Source organism: Jaculus jaculus, chromosome 14 (assembly GCF_020740685.1).
Source record: "Jaculus jaculus isolate mJacJac1 chromosome 14, mJacJac1.mat.Y.cur, whole genome shotgun sequence".
Lineage (NCBI taxonomy): Eukaryota > Metazoa > Chordata > Mammalia > Rodentia > Dipodidae > Jaculus > Jaculus jaculus.
Genome location: NC_059115.1, coordinates 1,188,507 through 1,206,461, shown reverse-complemented (window position 1 = coordinate 1,206,461; position 17,955 = coordinate 1,188,507). Strand labels below are relative to the sequence as shown.

The 17,955-nt window shown below is 53.2% G+C and overlaps 3 protein-coding genes across 9 annotated transcripts in view; 2 read left to right on the top strand and 1 right to left on the bottom strand.

Moving 5' to 3' along the window:
* Positions 1-5,511, top strand: part of Akt2 (AKT serine/threonine kinase 2) — a 70,713-nt gene extending 65,202 nt beyond the window's left edge. For 6 of the 7 annotated variants that reach the window (XM_045133573.1, XM_045133580.1, XM_045133577.1 and 3 more), the window contains exons 9-14: positions 351-473; positions 2,179-2,307; positions 2,412-2,626; positions 3,081-3,168; positions 3,249-3,351; positions 4,123-5,511. In XM_045133573.1, coding sequence (XP_044989508.1) covers positions 351-473; positions 2,179-2,307; positions 2,412-2,626; positions 3,081-3,168; positions 3,249-3,351; positions 4,123-4,202 — 738 coding nt within the window. In that variant the 3' untranslated portion in view covers positions 4,203-5,511. The remainder of the gene's footprint in view (positions 1-350; positions 474-2,178; positions 2,308-2,411; positions 2,627-3,080; positions 3,169-3,248; positions 3,352-4,122) is intronic. The other variant, XM_045133578.1, reaches the window with a different exon arrangement.
* An 8,747-nt stretch (positions 5,512-14,258) lies between these two features.
* Positions 14,259-16,453, top strand: Ttc9b (tetratricopeptide repeat domain 9B). The gene is made up of 3 exons (XM_004670408.3): positions 14,259-14,679; positions 15,331-15,513; positions 16,244-16,453. The coding sequence occupies exons 1-3, from the start codon at positions 14,259-14,261 to the stop codon at positions 16,357-16,359; spliced, it is 720 nt and encodes a 239-aa protein (XP_004670465.1). The 3' UTR covers positions 16,360-16,453.
* Positions 16,454-16,597: 144 nt separating this feature from the next.
* Map3k10 (mitogen-activated protein kinase kinase kinase 10) overlaps positions 16,598-17,955 on the bottom strand; it is a 29,150-nt gene continuing 27,792 nt past the window's right edge. The window contains exon 10 of the mRNA XM_045134091.1: positions 16,598-17,195. Coding sequence (XP_044990026.1) covers positions 16,873-17,195 — 323 coding nt within the window. The 3' untranslated portion in view covers positions 16,598-16,872. The remainder of the gene's footprint in view (positions 17,196-17,955) is intronic.

The window sequence follows — 17,955 nt, the reverse complement described above, 5'->3', positions numbered from 1 at the left end:
CACTTGTTCCTTCACACTGTCCCCACTGACACTTTCGTTGGCACTTACTGGTCATCCCTCACTCTTCATCGCTTGCACATTTGGTTGGTTATTTGGCTTGGTCTGGCCTCAAACACTGCCACCAAAAGCTGACCTTGAAATCCTGGTCCTGCTGCTTTAACCTCTCGAGTGGATTTTTGGTATGTGCCACTACATCAGCTTGCATCTGCTCTTATTTCCTCCATGTGAACTCTTTTCCTTAAAGGACACTGTCCAACGCTTGGTCCCTCTTGCTGGCACCTGCCTGTTTGTGGAGCATGTGTCAAGTGGCTCCATGGCTGAGGTCTGGTCTCCCTGCCTTCCTCCTGTAGCTGTTCTTCCACCTGTCCCGGGAACGAGTCTTCACAGAGGATCGAGCACGCTTTTATGGCGCAGAGATTGTCTCGGCTCTTGAGTATCTGCACTCAAGGGATGTGGTGTACCGTGACATCAAGGTGAGCAGGTGGCCTCCCGGCAAAAGCAGGGCATGAACACACAGAGAGAGGGTCCCAGCTGGCCCATGGTAAAGACCTATAGACACCCCAGCCCTTTAGAAGATAGATAACTTGACAATGTCACCAAAGCGCTGTGCCCTTGTGTGCACACCAGAAACAGGGACAGCCGTTCACTTAGGAAAGTGTGCAAGCACTCGGAGGAGCCCTGCTCGTGCTGCCTGCAACGCCACTGCCAGGGAACAGGCCCACGCGCTGTGGCTGCTCCACAGTGGGGGCCCAGACAGCACACGGAGAAGGGGCCACAGCTACACAGCCTGCATGGGCATGTCCTTTGGGCTGAGCCCAAGGGAAAAGGGTCCCAGCAGAGGACATGAACCCAGGACTGTCCACAAGGTGGCGCACGTGCCTGGAGTTCATCTCTCAGTGTGAGAGGAGTGGTCATTGTGGTCAGTAACTAGGCAATGAGTGGTTGTAGGGGTTTCGGGTGCTATTGGAGCCTGACCTAGTGGAGAGGTCACATTAGGCCCTACCAAGTTGCCCACATGTATGTAGGTGTGTGTATATATATATATGTAGGTATGTGTGTATGTGTGTATATGTATATATACATGCACATACATATATAGATAATATACTTACATATACATATTTTGTTTTGCTTTTTAAAAGTAGGGTCTCTGACCTGGAATTCACTATGTAGGCTCAGGGTGGCCTCAAACTCATGGCAATCCTCCTACTTCTCTGCCTCCTGAGTGCTGGGATTAAAGGCGTGTGCTTGCCACGCCTAGCTTGATGTATCTATATATATATTTTTTTTCTTTAACAACTTCCATGATTATAAAGAATATCCCATGGTAATGCCCTCCCTCCCCCCACTTTCCCCTTTGAAACTCTATTGTTGTATATTTTTAAATATTATTTATTTCTACATTTTGTTGTGTATTCATAACTAAAAGTTTAGATAAAAATAGAAGAAGCTAGGCTTCTTGTAATCTCAGTACTTAGGAGGCTGAAGCAGGAGGATGGAAGGCCAGCCTAGGCTACAGAGTGAGATCATAGCTCAGGAAAAATAAAAATAAAAAACAAGGCATTAATGTGCCTCTCATATTGAGTGTTAAGAAACTGCAGCCTGGGCTGGAGAGAGATCTCAGTTGGTAAGATAGTTGCTTCACAAGCATAAGGACCCAAGTTCCATTCCCCTGTACCTATGTGAAAAGTACAGACACCATGGCACATACCTGTAATCCCAGCACTGGGTAGATGGAGACAGAATTGCCAAGGCTTGCTGGCTAGTCAGGCTAAGTGCCAGGCCTGTAAGAGGTCCTGTGTCAAGAAACGATGGACAGCTCAAGAATGTCTTCTGACCTCTGCATGCACCACATGGATATGCAGTAGAGAAAAGGAAGGAAGGAGGGAGGGAGGAGAGAGAGAAGTAGGAAAGGAAAGGAAAGGAAAGGAAAGAAGGAAAGGAAAGGAAAGGAAAGGAAAGGAAAGGAAAGGAAAGGAAAGGAAAGGAAAGGAAAGGAAAGGAAAGGAAAGGAAAGGAAGAAGGAAGCTCACTCCATCCCGTAGTGTATGTGCTGTGGCCATCTTGGGCCCAGGAACCCCTGATGTGACACCACTACCTCAGATCACAGCCTCTCATGTGAAGGAAGACTGGGGTAATGAAAGGGGCCTTCCCCTCATACACTGACTTTTCCTGCAGTTGGAAAACCTCATGCTGGACAAAGATGGACACATCAAGATCACTGACTTTGGCCTGTGCAAAGAGGGCATCAGTGACGGGGCAACGATGAAAACCTTCTGTGGGACCCCGGAGTACCTGGCACCCGAGGTGTCTGGGGGCACGGGAGCATGCAGGCCAAGGGCAGAGGGAGCTCCAGGGAAGAGCTACTGCTCTTCTCACCCCTGCCTGGCCACTAACTGCCCCTCCCTTAGGTGCTGGAGGACAATGACTACGGCCGTGCCGTGGACTGGTGGGGGCTGGGCGTCGTCATGTATGAGATGATGTGTGGCCGCCTGCCCTTCTACAATCAGGATCACGAGCGCCTCTTTGAGCTCATCCTCATGGAGGAGATACGCTTCCCAAGGACACTTGGGCCTGAGGCTAAGTCCCTGCTGGCTGGCCTGCTGAAGAAGGACCCTAAACAGAGGTGAGCCCAGGGCCACCTGCCGCCGCTGCCCCCCCCCCCCCCGCCCAAAAGACGAAGTGCCACAGGCACACTTGCTTGTGGGCTGGCAGTATGTGATCATCTCCCCCCCCCCCATGAGCTCCCTGGTAGCCCCACTGCTGGTACGTAGAGGGCAGTGAGCCATATGGCAGCCCAGTGCCTGGCTAGAGTTGAGAGTTGTACCTGGCTGAGCCAAGATGTGAGTCTGCTTCCTTCCAAGAGACCCATCACCCCACCACCTCTCCTGGGCTAGAGGTGAGGGCCAGTTGTGCGGCCATCTCCCTGCCTCTGACATAGGCGGTGAGGAGTGACTTGTCAGACTGTGTAGGGTGGGAAGCCGCAGGTTGAGGCTCTGGCTTGCTAGTGTTGTAAGCCTGGCTCTCAGCACCCAGCACTGCGGGAGCTGGTGCTAAGTGCTGACCCTTGTCTCTGCCAGGCTCGGTGGGGGGCCCAGTGACGCTAAGGAGGTCATGGAGCACAGGTTCTTTGTCAGCATCGACTGGCAGGATGTGGTGCACAAGAAGGTGAGCTCCACCGCCCGCCCTCGGGCCTGGCCTGCCCTGCTGGCCTGGCGCTCCTGAGTCGGGCCCTTTCTCCCCTGCAGCTCTTGCCACCCTTCAAACCTCAGGTCACTTCAGAGGTGGACACCAGGTACTTTGATGATGAGTTCACCGCCCAGTCCATCACAATCACACCCCCGGACCGCTGTGAGTGTCTTGGGCCCCTTTTCACCTGGGCCTGGCTGCATGGTAGAGAGGACGGGTCTCCCTTGGGCCCCTCTTGGGAACAGGACCCTGACTACCTTTTCAGGGTCTGGGTGGAACCCTAAGATCTGCTTTCCAAGTGCTTTGCTGTTAGGGAGAGGGTCACAGGAACCGTGGCTGTAGCTCATTCTGGAGCTTGGAGACGCTCTGGTGTGTGGGCCGGAGTGTTCTGCTGACTATCCAGATGTTTACACTCTTACTCTGAGCCCACCCCAGGACTGGACTGGACATCTAGTCTTCATTCAGGGAGTTCCCAGTCACAGGTGGATGACAGCCCAGAGCTCTCAGGCTATGTAAGAACCCAGGACTGGGGAAGCAGCCTGGCCCACAGAGCCACATCATGTTAGATGAGATGTTCCTAGCCGGAATGGCACGTGGAGTGCCTGCAGCGGGAGAGCTTTGCAGTCCGGGACAGCTTCAGGGGTAGGGGAGCGGCAAGAGGGTGGGAAGGCCCGTGCTGAGGGACAAGACTGGACCAGGGCTGCAGGGAAGCGTGGGTAGGAGCAGGCCAGGGCAGAGTCTGGCTTGAGCGCTGGCGGTGACCGGAGGCCATAGGGGAGACAGCTTCTGAGCCCCATAGGGCCCTTGCCTTCCTGGGTCAGTCCCTGGGCTATGGTTCTCAGAGTCCTTCCCATGGTGCTTCCCCAGGGAGGAGTGGGTGCTCCAGCTCTCCTATGGGCATGCCATCCCACTGCATCTCTTCCCACCCCACAGATGACAGCCTGGGCTCGTTGGAGCTAGACCAGCGGACACACTTTCCCCAGTTCTCTTACTCAGCCAGCATCCGCGAGTGAGAGCGAGCAGCCTGCCATGTTGCCACCCCACAGGACATGTGCACAGCTGCGTCCACTGTTTAGGTGGCTTTTAAGAAAAACTTTATTTTGCCTCTTTGGTTTGTATTCTCCTCCCACTCCTACCCTCATCCAGTTCCAGTTTCTCCTTCAGTCCTTGCCCAGGCTCACTCACAGGTCCCTGCGGCCGTGCCTCCAATCTCCCGCTATGTCAGGACAGGTTCTTGGGAGAGGGGAGATTCAGGTTGTAATCCCTGCCAGCACCCTGGAGGGGGAAGTGTGGAGCCGCAGGGTGCCCGGGATCCATGGACAGGGTGCCCTGGTGGTACTCCTGCAGCACTGCTTCCAGACAGGGCTGTGGATGGAGACCTCCAGAAAGACAGTGTTCCAGCCGCCCTGTGTCCTGTCACCTGGGTGCTCAGAGCCTGGCAGGGGACAGTCCATCTGCCACCACCCCACTGGGGCAGAAAAGCAATAATGTCCAAGGACAGGCCATGGGATCTAGGTTAGGGTCCTTCACAAAGGAGCCAGATCCTTGAATCCACGTGGAGCCAGGGCAGAGGCCCCCCTGGCCCTGCCTCCCTCTTCCCTGCAAGCTGCTGTCCTGACTCTGGGTGGGGCGTGAGGAACATTTGAGGCCAGCCCTTCCGCTCAGCTCTGTGCCTTCCCTGGGCTTCCTTCCAGCCTGCCTTACCTCCCGCTGGGCCCTTGCAGGGTGAGGGCAGATAGGGCTTTAGCCTCCCTCAGCTGTTACTCATCTTGCGCCGAGACAGTATTGGGTCCAGTGGATCGGCTGGGCTCTGGGGGTGGGGATGGGTGCTCTAACCCTAACCCCCCACCCTGGTCTCCAAGGCCCCTTCTCTGGAGCCTGAGGTGATCAGGATAGAGAGGCCACATCAGTGCTGTGGGCCCCAAGAGTGCCTTGCACTGTCAGGAGCGGCCCGAGCTGGTACACAAGCTCGTGGCCACACTAGTGTGAGTAAGCTCCGGCCCAAGCCCTGGCCCGAGCGTTTGATCCGTGGGCGCAGCGGGTACAGGGTGTCCACCCGCTGCTCTGCCCATGTCTCCTCTTCCCTTCTCCCCAACACCTCTGGGTGTTTGAAATTTAGTTTTTATGGTTTTGATCTCTCACTCCACCTCCAGGACTAGGCAGTTCACAGGCAGTGGGGTGGGGTGGAGTGATTTGGGGGTGTCTTTTTTTCCTTCTTACGTGTGTATGTTTATCTGACAGTTCTCCTTCATCCCCACTGACCTTTCCTCCTCCTCCTCGTATTTGTACGGTACAAGCAATAAAGACACTCGTTTCAGGTGAGGGTCCAGTCTGGTCTTCTACTGCCCACCCTATGCTCAGCTACACCCTCTCCTCACTCTGCAGCGTGGCTCCAGCCCAGCCTGAAGGTGCAGGTGGAGGACTGGATGGAGCGGTAGCTGAGCGGTCTGGGAAAGCCCCCCAGGTGGGGAGGCTTTGAACAGGGAGGCCGAGTGTGATGTCACAGTCAGAGTGTGCGTCCTTAAAGGTGGCTGCCAAGCCCTAGAGTGGACATTGTTCCCACAGCCCCTTCTCTTGTGTAAAACCAGGAAGTGTGATCCCCAAATCCTGTCAGAACTCCAGTGTGTTAGTGACATTTCACAGTCTCCCTCAGCCTGGACATCTGAGTGTTCGTTTGCAACTTGCCAGAGCTCTGAGAGCTGCTCCTCTGACCACCACTCCCTTTTCTTCACATCCCCATCCCTGTGCTGACTCACCAGGCAGCCAGGCCATGCTGGGCAGGGTGCCTGCCCTCCTTCCACACCCAGGATTGGGCACACATGATCTGTTCCACATGTTCAAGGGTGAAGGCATCTTGGTAAGGATGTCCTGGGAGCTTGCGAGGCGACTATGGGATGCCAGAGCCAGTTCAACTCTGAAAGTGTGTAGAAGACCTCGGGTTGGCTGTGGGGCTGTGGGTGTTCCAACTACAGGCCTTACTGTCTCTAAAAGTATGTCCTGACTTTTATAAGTAGACCTCTGTGCTCGGGATCACAGCACTGTGGTAGAGCCCTTGCAAATGAGTTCCATCTCCAGTACTGAGGAAAAAGGTTAAAAAAAAAAAAAAAAGCCTTTTATATTCCCCTAGACCCAGCCCATTGGTGACAGATGGCAACTGTTCTTTCACATTGTGTGACTCAGATTTCCCTGTGGGGGTGCATTCCTGTCTACCTCAGGCTTTTAGCAGCACTCCTTCCCCACAGTGGGGCATACATCTTCCTGTGCCTGTATTCTGTATTTAGGTTTTTTTGTGTGTGTGGGGGGGGTAGATTTTCGAGATAGGGTTTCATTCTAGCCCAGGCTGACCTGGAATTCAGTATGCAGTCTCAGGGTGGCCTTGAACCCATGATGATTCATCTACCTCTGCCACCTGAGTGCTGGAACTAAAGATGTACACCACCATGCCTGGCTGTTTAGGTTTTTTTTGTTTGTTTGTTTGTTTTTAAGAGAAAGAGGCAGACAGAGGGAGGGAAAGAATGGGGGCACCAGGGTCTCCACCCACTGCAAATAAACTCCAGACTCATGTGCCCTCTTGTGCATCTGGTTGATGTGGGTCCTGGGGAATCGGGGTCCTTTGGCTTTGCAGGCAAATGCCCTAACCACCAAGCCATCTCTCCAGCCCGTTTAGATTTTTTAAGGCAGTGTCTCACTCTGGCCTAGGTTAACCTGGAACTCAGGCTGATCTCAAACTCATAGGGATCCTTCTGTCCAGTCTCCCAAGTGCTGGGATTAAAGGTATGCACCACCATGCCCATCTTTGTGTTTAGTTTTAAGGGAAAGAGTTTGAATAAATTATTTTAAATTTTATTATTTATGAATGAGAGAGGTAGAGAAAGAGAAAGAATAGACACGCCAGGGCCTCCACCTGTTACAAGCAAAACTCTAGATGTATGTGCCACCTTGTGCATCTGGCTTACGTGGGTACTGGGAAATGGAACCTGGGTCCTTAAGCTTCACAAGCAAGTGCCTTAACCGCTGAGCTATTTCTCCATCCTGAGTTTGAATACATTTTACCAGTTTCATTTTAAGTAGATTAATTGTCTTTTGCAGTATCCCCCATTACACACTTACAATGCCAACACTGGGGAAGTGGAGATGGGAGGGTCCCTAGGGCATGATGGCCAACTTTAGACTCAAAAAATAAGGTGGAACCGGGTGTGGTGGTGCACGCCTTTAATCCCAGCACTTGGGGGGCAGAGGTAGGAGGATCTCCGTGAGTTCGAGGCCGCCCTGAGACTCCATAGTGAATTCCAGGTCAGCCGGGGCTAGAGTGAAATCTACCTCAGGGGGAAAAAAAAATTAAATGAACATTTTAAGTGTTTACAGGTCAGTTTGGTAGGCATAATATATGCATTTAGTCAGACACCAGCAGCCCAAGCATGAGGGTCTTCAGCAACAGGGTCTTGCCATCCAGTTCTGGTTACTCCCTCCATTTTTTCCACCACCCGTTCCTCCTGGCTGATGCCGCTGCCCTGGTGGCGTCCTGCGAGACCTTACCAGCCCTCCTGCTACCGCGCACGGAGTACAGTGGTGGGTGGGTGGTAATGTGATGATTTTATCACGTGCAGTTTAAGAGGCTGCATGTGGCTGACTCAGGTGCATCAATTTCAAGGAAGGTTGTGGGGTGATAGTCTGGCATTCTGGGTTCTCACCAGCAGGAATTGACTTGAGTTTCCAGGTTTGGGTTTTTTTTTTTTTTTTTTTTTTGATGTTGTTGTTTTGGTTTTTTGAGGTACGGTCTTGCTCTAGTCCAGGCTGATATGGAATACACTATGTAGTCTCGGGGTGGCCTCGAATTTGTGGCGATCTTCCTACCTCAGCCTCCCAAGTGCTGGGATTAAAGGTGTGCACCACCACACCGTCATGTTTTGTTTTATCTCTAACAACAGTACGGTAGTAAATCCAGAGACTCCACTATGTACTTTTGTATTGTTGCCTTACATTTTGTGATTCTAGGACTTGCCAGGATAGTGATTCATATGTACTCAAGTTTTTCCTGAGTACTGACATTAAAGGCGTACACCGCTACACCCAACTACCTGGTATCTTAATGTCAGCATGGCACTTAACCTCAGCAGTCTTCCACCCTTGAGAGAAGCCAGCGCCAGTCCCAACCCCTAGGATGAGAAGTCCTCGAAACTGACAGAGCCAAACAAAAGATGTGACGTCAGAGGAGTTATATCAATGTTTTCTTCAGCAGTTGTAACAAATGTATCACATTGAGATGTTAGTTATGGGGGGAGCTGATGATGTGCATGGGTGGGTGGAAAACTACAGATCTTTCTGTAAAATCTTGAAATAAAAATGTATGTAGAACCCGGGCGTGGTGGCCCATGCCTTTAATCCCAATACTTGGGAAGCAGAAGTAAGAGGATTGCCATGAGTTCGAGGCCACCCTGAGATTACATAGTGAATCCACCTCAGCCTGGGCTAGAGTGTGACCCTACCTGTAAACCCCCCAAAAAAGTATGTATGCTGGGTGCGTGGCTCAGTGTTTAGACACTTGTCTAGAATCCACAGTGAGGGGCTGGGGGCGTGGCTCAGAGGTAGAGCACTTGTCTAGGATCCACAGTGAGGGGCTGGGGGCGTGGATCAGAGGTAGAGCACTTGTCTAGAAGCCACAGTGAGGGGCTGGGGGCATGGCTCTAGAACCCACAGTGAGGGGCTGCGGGCGTGGCTCAGCGGTAGAGCACTTGTCTTAGCTTGTGAGAGGCACTTGGTTCCATCTCCAGCACCCCTCTCCCCATGTGCAGTCATTTTCTTCCCAGAGTAGAGGGTCTGGACTGCCCATTCTCATCTCCACTCTTTCTCCTTGGGAATCCCAGTACCCCTTTAGCCACATCCTTAGGGTAAAACCTGTGTCTGCACCTCCATGGTACCCCATAGTCACATCCTTGAGCAATTTGCTCCAAAGCCACCCCGGGTCCCAGGGCTCTAACCAATAGGTCATCTCCACCTTTCCTGTTTCAGACTCATTTTCCTTCACAGCTCCATGGAGGTGGAATGCCTGCATGCGTGGTTGGCGCCATGCTCTGAAGCTCCGCCTCCGGCCACCAGCCTTGCCACCATCCGCCAGCTATGCAGTCTCCAGCCTGGGCCTCCCTGAGCCTAAGCCCTACCTCAAGACCTCAACGTGACCCCGGGGTGGTGGTGCACGCCTTTAATCCCAGCATTTGGGAGGCAGAGGTTGGAGGATCGCTCTGAGTTTGAGGCCACCCTGACACTATATAATGAATCCCAGGTCAGCCTGAGGTAGTGACACCCTCCCTTGAAAACCAAAACAAAAACCTCAATGTTCATCTTACCCCCAACTTCCATAAAAGTTTCTTTAGGGTTGGAGAAATGGCTTAGCGGTTAAAGTGCTTGCTCACCAAGCCCAACAACTGGGGTTTGATTCCCCAGTCCCCATATAATGCCAGTTGCACACAATGGCACATGATTCTAGAGTTTGTTTACAGTGGCTGGAGGCCCTGGCAGGCACATTCTATCTCTCTTCTTTCTCTGCTTGCAAATAAATTATTTTATTTATTATGGTCATTATTATTATTATTATTATTATTATTATTATGGTGTTTGGGGTAGGGTCTCACTCTAGTGCAGGCTGACCTGGCATTTACTCTGTAGTCTCAGGATGACCTCGAACCCACTGTCATCCACCTATCTCTGGGAGGCGTGCACCACCAGGACAGGTCAATTTTTTTTTTTCTCCTCTGAGGCTGGGTTTCATTCTAGTCCAGCCTGACCTGGAATTCACTATGTAACCTCAGGGTCGCTTCGAACTCATGGTGAACCTCCTACCTCTGCCTTCGGAGTGCTGGGATCAAAGGTGTGCACCACCACGCCTTGCTTCACTCCCTTCACGCTTTTTTGATTGGTTATTTCTTGGGCATCATATTCCACTGATGGGATGGTTTCACTAAATCTCTTCCCAGAGGCACATTCTAAACTCTACCGTCAGGGGGCGCTGGTGGCCTTTCCCCAGCACAGCTCATCAGGATAAAATTGTCTTTTTGGAGTGGGAAGAATTTGCTCAGGTTGGGAACTGTGAGAAGTCAGAGGCCCGGCTCCAGCTAGGACTTTATTCAGGGAGCTGAAGATCTGAGATTTTATGCATATCTTTGCAGTAATATGTTGTCAACTAATAAAAATGTTTGTAATCATACTGAAAATATTCCTGACTCATCCTCCTCAGTACAAGAATTACAGGCTTACGCCAGCATTTTCACATGTGCACCTTTGGCAGGGAGTCCAGAGGAGAATTTTGGGTCGCCTCCTCATTACTATTACTATTGACTTTTCAAGGTAGGGTCTCGCTCTAGCTCAGGCTGACCTGGAATTCACTATGGAGTCTCAGGGTGGCCTTGAACCCCCTCTCCGCGATCCTCCTACCTCTGCCTCCTGGGTGCTGGGATTAAAGGCGTGCACCACCATGCCCAGCTCCAATTCAATATTTCTAAAAGGTTGTAAAAGCTCAGCACATTACATGTTGGCCTGTGGAGGTCATCGTTTCTAAGAGTCTTTGAGAGTTTAGTAAATAAATTCTCACTTACTTACTGCATGAAGTGCCACAGTGTCAATGATTGTAGCTGTGGCTTCATAATGTAGTGCTGAAAGTGTGATTTAATAAATATGCAAATACGTGGGAGAATGCCAGCACTTAGTTTATGTTGTAAAACTTACAGGACTGAGAGTAAGGTAACTTGTCCCTTGTTTACTACTGTGCCCCAGCCTCTAGCCATTTGGTAAGTCCGAAAACATTAAGAAAAAAGAAAGGTGGGTGTGGTGGCGCACGCCTTTAATAACAGCACTCAGGATGGAGGCAGAGGTAGGAGGTAGAGGTAGGAGGATTGCCATAAGTTCAAGGCCACCCGGAGACTATATAGTGAATTCCAGGTCAGCCTGGACCAGAGTGAGACCCTACCTCAAAAAAAGAAGTTTGCTGGGCTGGGGAGATGGCTTAGCGGTTAAGCGCTTGCCTGTGAAGTGTAACGACCCCGGTTCGAGTCTCAATTCTCCAGGACCCACGTTAGCCAGATGCACAAGGGGGCGCACGTGACTGGAGTTCGTTTGCAGAGGCTGGAAGCCCTGGCGCACCCACTCACTCTCCCTCTATCTGTCTTTTTCTCTGTGTCTGTCGCTCTCAAATAAATAAATAATTAAAAATATATATATATTTAAAAAAAAAGAAGTTTGCTTGTGTGTTGCCACGGATCTGTAATCTCAGCACCTGAGAGGTGGAGGCAAGGGGATGAAGATTTCAAAGTCATTTATGGCTACATAGTGAGGTCAGGTCAAGCTTGGTTTGCATGACACCCTGTCTCAAACAACAACAACAAAAATGCATCGGGCATAGTGATGCCTACCTGGTTGTGCACACCTTTAATTCCAGCACTCGAAAAACAAACAACAATAACAAAACAGACTTCCTTGAAGATCCTTTTCTTCTCTGACATGTTTTTTGTTTTCCCGGACATGGTGGTGCACGCCTTTTTTGTTCTATTTTTATTTATTTATTTATTTTAATGTATTTTATTTATTTACGAGAGAGAGAGGGAGGTACACCAAGGCCTCCAGCCACTGCATACAAACTCCAGACATATGCACCATCTTGTGCATCTGGCTTATGTGGGACCTGGGGAATCGAACCGGGATCCTTTGGCTTTATAGGCAAATGCCTTAACTGCTAAGCCATCTTCTCCAGCCCTCTATTATTTTTTTTATTTTTATTTACTTGAAAGCTACAGACAGAAAGAGGTAGGTAGATAGAGAATGGGCACACCAGGGCCTACAGCCACTTCAAATGAACTCCAGATGCATGCACCACGTTGTGCATCTGGCTTATGTGGGTCCTGGGGAATCGAGTCTCAAACTGGGATCCTTAGGCTTCACAGGCAAGCACTTAACTACTAAGCCATCTCTACATCCCTGTTTCTTGTTTTTTGAGGTAGGGTCTCACTCTAGCCCAGGCTGACCTGGAATTCACTATGTACTTCTCTGGGTGGCTTCAAAGTCATGGTGATCCTCCTACCTCTGCCTCCTGAGTGCTGTGGTTAAAGGCATGCACGACCACGTCTGGCTGAATATCATTTTCTTGCCTTCTCTCTGGGTTTCCCATATAGACTGAGTGCCTTGTGCATGAATCAGGTAGCAGATTGCTGTGGGTTGCAGTCAGGAAACCTCCACTCCCAGTTCAGCCTGAGCAGGAGCCCCTGGGCATTTCCTCCATTCCATGCACAACCCTACCCTGTGCTTCCCAGGCTAGCCCAACTCTAGTCGGTTTCTCCCCACATCCCTGGGCCCAGGGATGGTGGAATCTAAATAGCAATTTCCTCCTCCTCCTCCTCCTGTTTGTCTTTTTTTTTTTTTTTAAAGGTAGGGTCTCGCTTTAGCCCAGGTTGACCTGGAATTAACTATGTAGTCTCCGGATGGCCTTGAACTCATGGTGATCCTCCTACCTCTGCCTCCCGAGTGCTGGGATTAAAGGCGTGTGTCACCACCCCTGGCCTCTTTTTCTTCTTGTTTATTTCAGAGAGAATCAAGCAGAATGGGCATGCCAGGGCCTTCAGCCACTGCAAACAAACTTCACACACATGGGCCACCTTGTGCATCTGGCTTATGTAGGTCCTGGGGAATCAAACCTGGATCCTTTGGCTTTACAGACAAGTGCCTTAATCACTAAGCCATTGGTCCAGCTCCATCCTTCTCCTCTTCCTCTCCATCCCTTCTCCCTCTCATCTCTTTTCTTCCTCCTTCTCCTCTTCCACCTCCTCCTTTCTTTTTCACTCATTGCTCTCTCCTCTGTTCTCTCTCTCTCTTACTCTACAGCCCAGGCTTGGTTTGAAACACATTCCACAGCTCAGGCTCGTCTCAAGCTCCAGCTCCTCTTGCCTCGCTTCCCAAGCACCCAGAGGCAGGTGAGCATCACACTGCCCAGCACCATCCAGAACCGAGTGTGACCAGAGGGTAGTTTGTAGTATAAAAATAAATAAGTGAGCTGGGTGGGTGGCTCACACCTTTAATCCCAGCACTGGGGAGGCAGAGGTAGGAGGATTGCTGTGAGTTCAAGGTCGCCCTGAGACTCCATAGTGAATTCCAGGTCAACCTGGGCTAGAGTGAGAACCTTTCTCGGAAGAAAAAAAAAAAAAAAAGGGCCGAAGAGATGGCTCAGCAGTTAAGGTATTTGCCTGCAAAGCCAAAGGACCCTAGCTTGATTCCCCAGGACCCATGAAGCCAGATGCGCATGGAGTATATGTACCTGGAGTTCGTTTGCAGTGGCTGGAGGCCCTGGCACGCCCACTCTCTCTCTGTCTCCCCCACCCCAACTTTGCTTGCAGATAAATAAAATTATGAATAAATAAATAAATGGCCAGGCATGGTGGCACATGCCTTTAATCCAAGCACTCGGGAGGCAAAGGTAGGAAGATCTCTGTGAGTTCGAGGCCACCCTGAGACTACAGAGTGAATTCCAGGTCAACCTGGGCTAGAGTGAGACCCTACCTCGAAAAACTAAATAAATAAATAAATAAAATTTCAAAGTGGAAATTACTGTTCTCCGTTCCTGGCTTCAGAGCTCCAGGCAGTTGAAGTAGACTGCCCAGGTGATTGCTGTAGTGAGGAAAGAAATCAGCAGGGTTCTGAATCTGGGCAGCTTGAGTCCATACCCCGTGTGTGCTTACACAACATGCCAAATGGCTTAGTGGGCTGGAAAAAAAATCAGCGTTCCACGAGATTGATACCTTCCTGCTCATCCTTCTAGAATTTTTTGGGAGCTTTGGACACCAGGGTGGGGGGAGTGGAGAGCTGGCAGGAGGGTGGGGAGTGGGGGAACTAGGGAGAGGAAACCTGGATTAACTAGACTGGGGTTGATTTGAAGGTCAGCAACGGGGACCCTGGAGGGGCTTCTGCAGGCCGATGGGGCGGGCGGGGGATGGGGGGCAGCCGGAGAAGGCAGCTGGAGGTGCGGGGGCGGAGAATGGGTGGAGACCGGCCCCGCGGGGGGCGATGCGGCGGGCCCGCAGGATTTTCCCACAATGCAGCGCGGCGCGCTGTCCCCGGTGCTGATGCTCAGCGCTGCCCCGGAGCCTCCACCGCGCCCTCCTCCCGCCCTGTCCCCTCCGGGCTCCAGTTCAGGCCCTCGTCATGGCTCGACCCGTCCCGGTCCTACCCCAGAGCCGTCGGGGGGGCTGGCTGCGGCGCTCGACAGCAGCCTGCGGGCAGCTGTGGCTTTCAAGGCGGAGGGTCAGCGTTGCTATCGAGAGAAGAAGTTCCGGGAAGCCATCGGCAAGTATCACCGGGCACTGCTGCAGCTGAAGGCGGCGCAAGGGGTCCGCCCTGGCGGCCTGTCCACTCCCAACCCCGGGCCCTCCACCAGCCCGGGGCCAGCCCGTCTCAGCGAGGAGCAGAGGCGCCTGGTGGAGAACACGGAGGTGGAGTGTTATGACTCCCTCACGGGTATGGAGCCGGCCGTCGGGGCGCACAGGGGACGAGTGTGAAGGGATGAGGAGTGAGAGGCGACGGGAGGCCTTGGGGACTGTGTGCATGATGGCGGGGCGGAGGTGGCTGGAGGCTCAAAGGGGTCAGGACTGTGTTCCACTAGGGGAGACCTCAGGACTTGATGGGCAAGTAAGGAGCTTCCTTGTGAGTAGAACCCTGGACTCTGGATGCAGGGATCTGGGAGTGGAGAGATGGGCTTTGGGCTTGGGTCTCGAGAATCCCCACTTCCCTGAGTCATTCTTCCCTCCCACACCCGCGAGACTGAAGGAAGAAAGGCTTACCATGCTAGGAGCTACTAGATGCCCCGTCCGTCGTCCCATGTAATTTTACCTCTGCAATTACCTTGGGAAACCACCTCCAGCTAATTGCAACAAGAGACCTGGCTGTCTCTTCTGCGCCCTCTAGCGGCGGAGCAGATCCGCTATATCCCAATGCACTGGCAGAATGGTGTCCCCGGTGGCCGGAGCAGTCCCTTATGTTGACGTGGAAAGGGCAGTAGCTGGGGTCCTCGAGGTCACGTGGGCCCTAAGGTTGTTGCGGGGAGGTTCTGATGTTAGGACGCTCCCCCGTACCTGCCACCATCACGCACACACCCTGGCACCCTTGCAGCTTGCCTGCTGCAGTCCGAGCTGGTGAACTACGAGCGCGTGCGCGAGTACTGCCTCAAGGTGCTGGAGAAACAGCAGGGCAACTTCAAGGCCACCTACCGTGCGGGCATCGCCTTCTACCACTTGGGCGACTACGCACACGCACTGCGCTACCTGCAGGAGGCCCGCAGCCGGGAGCCCACAGGTGAGGAGCAGAAAAGGGGGTCAGACCCCAGGCAGACCTATAGAGACCCTCCAAGCAAGCGCTGCCCCACCCCCCCCACACACTCATACTGACCGCTCCCTCTCTCTCCGCCTGACTCCTTGCCCACTCCTAAGTCAACAGCCCATTGCTCCACTTGCCAGCTAGCTTGGTCATTGCCCCATCCTGATACTGCCCATTCACACACATACGGCCACCTGCAATCACTTCCCAAGCCACGCATGCGTCCTCCACTCACACAGCCGTCTACTTGTTCACCTCTTCAAGCCTCCACTAAGGGCTACGGATACCAGGATACCGAGAAAGGGAGGGGAGGGGGATGGGAAACCACAGTCAGATGTGTAAGTGTGCATGTCCCCTCGTGCCTGCGGACGGACAGACAGGACATGTAGTTTTGTTATCAAGAACCAAATAGAAGGGCAGAGGAAACACAGCAGGTGCCGAGTGGGGTGTAGGACTGGAGGAGCGAAGAGGCAAGATTAACTTTGGTTTTTTTCCCCCTCCTGTGAAGTAGTTTGGTGAGAACAGCTGCTGCCCGGGGGTGAGTGGAGGTGTGACAGGAGCACGTGTGCGTGTGTGAGGTGGGGAGGTGTGAACTGCCTCCCCGGTGGCTGGCTGCTACAGTTGGGATGCCAGGGAAAAGAGAGAGCCACTGTGCCAGAGTGTGAGCTGAGGTAGTGCCAATGTCACCTGCCTGCCCACCTCCCTGCAGACACCAATGTCCTCCGCTACATCCAGCTGACACAGCTGAAGATGAACCGGTGCAGCCTCCAGCGGGACGTCGGCGACAGTGGGTCCAGGACCCCGGCCAGGGATGTCGTGGGCTGAAGCACAGGGGCGCTGCCTGTACCCCACTCCCTCTGCCCCATCTCACCCCAACTCATGTGCTTATTGGTAAAGCATTTGTCACTGGTGACCATAACTCTTGTCTGGAGTTCTTGTGGGAACAGAGGAGGGGGCACATGCCTGGGTCTCACTCTGTGACCTAGGAACACACAGAGGTTCAGGGAGGGGATGTGGGATGTGAGGGTGTCCCACTGGGCTGGGGAAAATACACAGTCAAGCCTGGCAGGGGCAGGGGTTACCTTTAATGCTGCTTTGTGCCAACCCCCCACGATGCCCTGTCCCTGAGTGTCCCTGCCCACCCTCCCCCCACTGCAGGGTGGGCTCAGGGCTCCACCCCCTGGGGTACAAAGGAATAAATTAAGTGTCCCCTCCCTATTCCCCAATAAATAGTGAGTACCCTGCCCAGGACCTCCCCCGCCGTGGAGCATGGCGGGCTGTGGCGGGGCCTGGGGCGCTACATTCATGGCTGCCCAGGCGGGCGGTGGTGGGCAGGCCTCAGTGAGAGCCATAGGCCCCACACAGGGGCACAGTGTTGTCCTGGCTCTGCCCCTCCATGTCCATGTCCAGCAGCGTGGGTTGCACGCTAGGGGGCCCGGGGCTGTCCGGTGTATCTGGCCTGCTGGGAGGCGAGATGCTGAGCGTCCGGCCAAAGGAGACCAGTTTCCAGGGGTCCAGGCGGGGGCGACTGGCAGCTGGCCGGGGTCTTGGGGTGAAGGTCAGGGTGGTGGGACGGCCAGGGAACTCTGGGGGCCGGCGTCGGCAGGGGAACAGGGCCTGGGGATCAGGCAGGCGGGGAAAATCCAGGGGGTCTCGAGGGCCTGGGGAAAGAGGATCAGATGAGGTGGACTGGGGTGGGACGAAAGGCGCCACTTCAAAGGCCGGCTACCTGCACGGTGCAAAGTGACAGCGCTGGTTTCTGAACATCCGCAGCCCATCCCACTGAGCTGCAGGAGCCTTGGTCAGGCCCTGCCATGCCCCGCTGCCCGTCCACCTGGGAGGGGTTCAGGGCAGTCCCCACCAGAAAGGGGTCATGCAGCTTAGGCTGGCCTCAACCTCTGCGTAGCCAGAATGGCCCTGACCTCCCACGGCTCCTGGGCCTACCTGCCAACTGCTTCTGGGAAGCATGTCAGTCCCCATGTCCCTGCCCAGCTCATAACCATCTTGAGATGGACAGGGGATCAAAACGACACCTGACCACACAGGAAAAGTCTTAAGAAGGAAGTGGGAAGCCCGGTGTGGTGGCGCACACCTTTAATCCCAGCACTCAGGGAGGCAGAGCTAGGAGGATCACCATGAGTTGGAGGCCACCCTGAGACTACAGTGTCAGTTCCAGGTCAGCCTGAGTTAGAGTGAAACCCCACCTTGAAAAAAACGGGGGGTTGCTGGAGGGATGGCTTAGCGGTTAAGGCACTTGCCTGCAAAGCCAAAGGACCTGGGTTCGATTCCCAGGACCCACGCAAACCACATGCACAAGGTGATGCATGTGTCTGGAATTCGTTTGCAGTGGCTAGAGGCCCTGGCAGGCCCATTCTCCCCCCCCCCCCTCAAATAAATAAAAATAAAATAACAACAACCAAA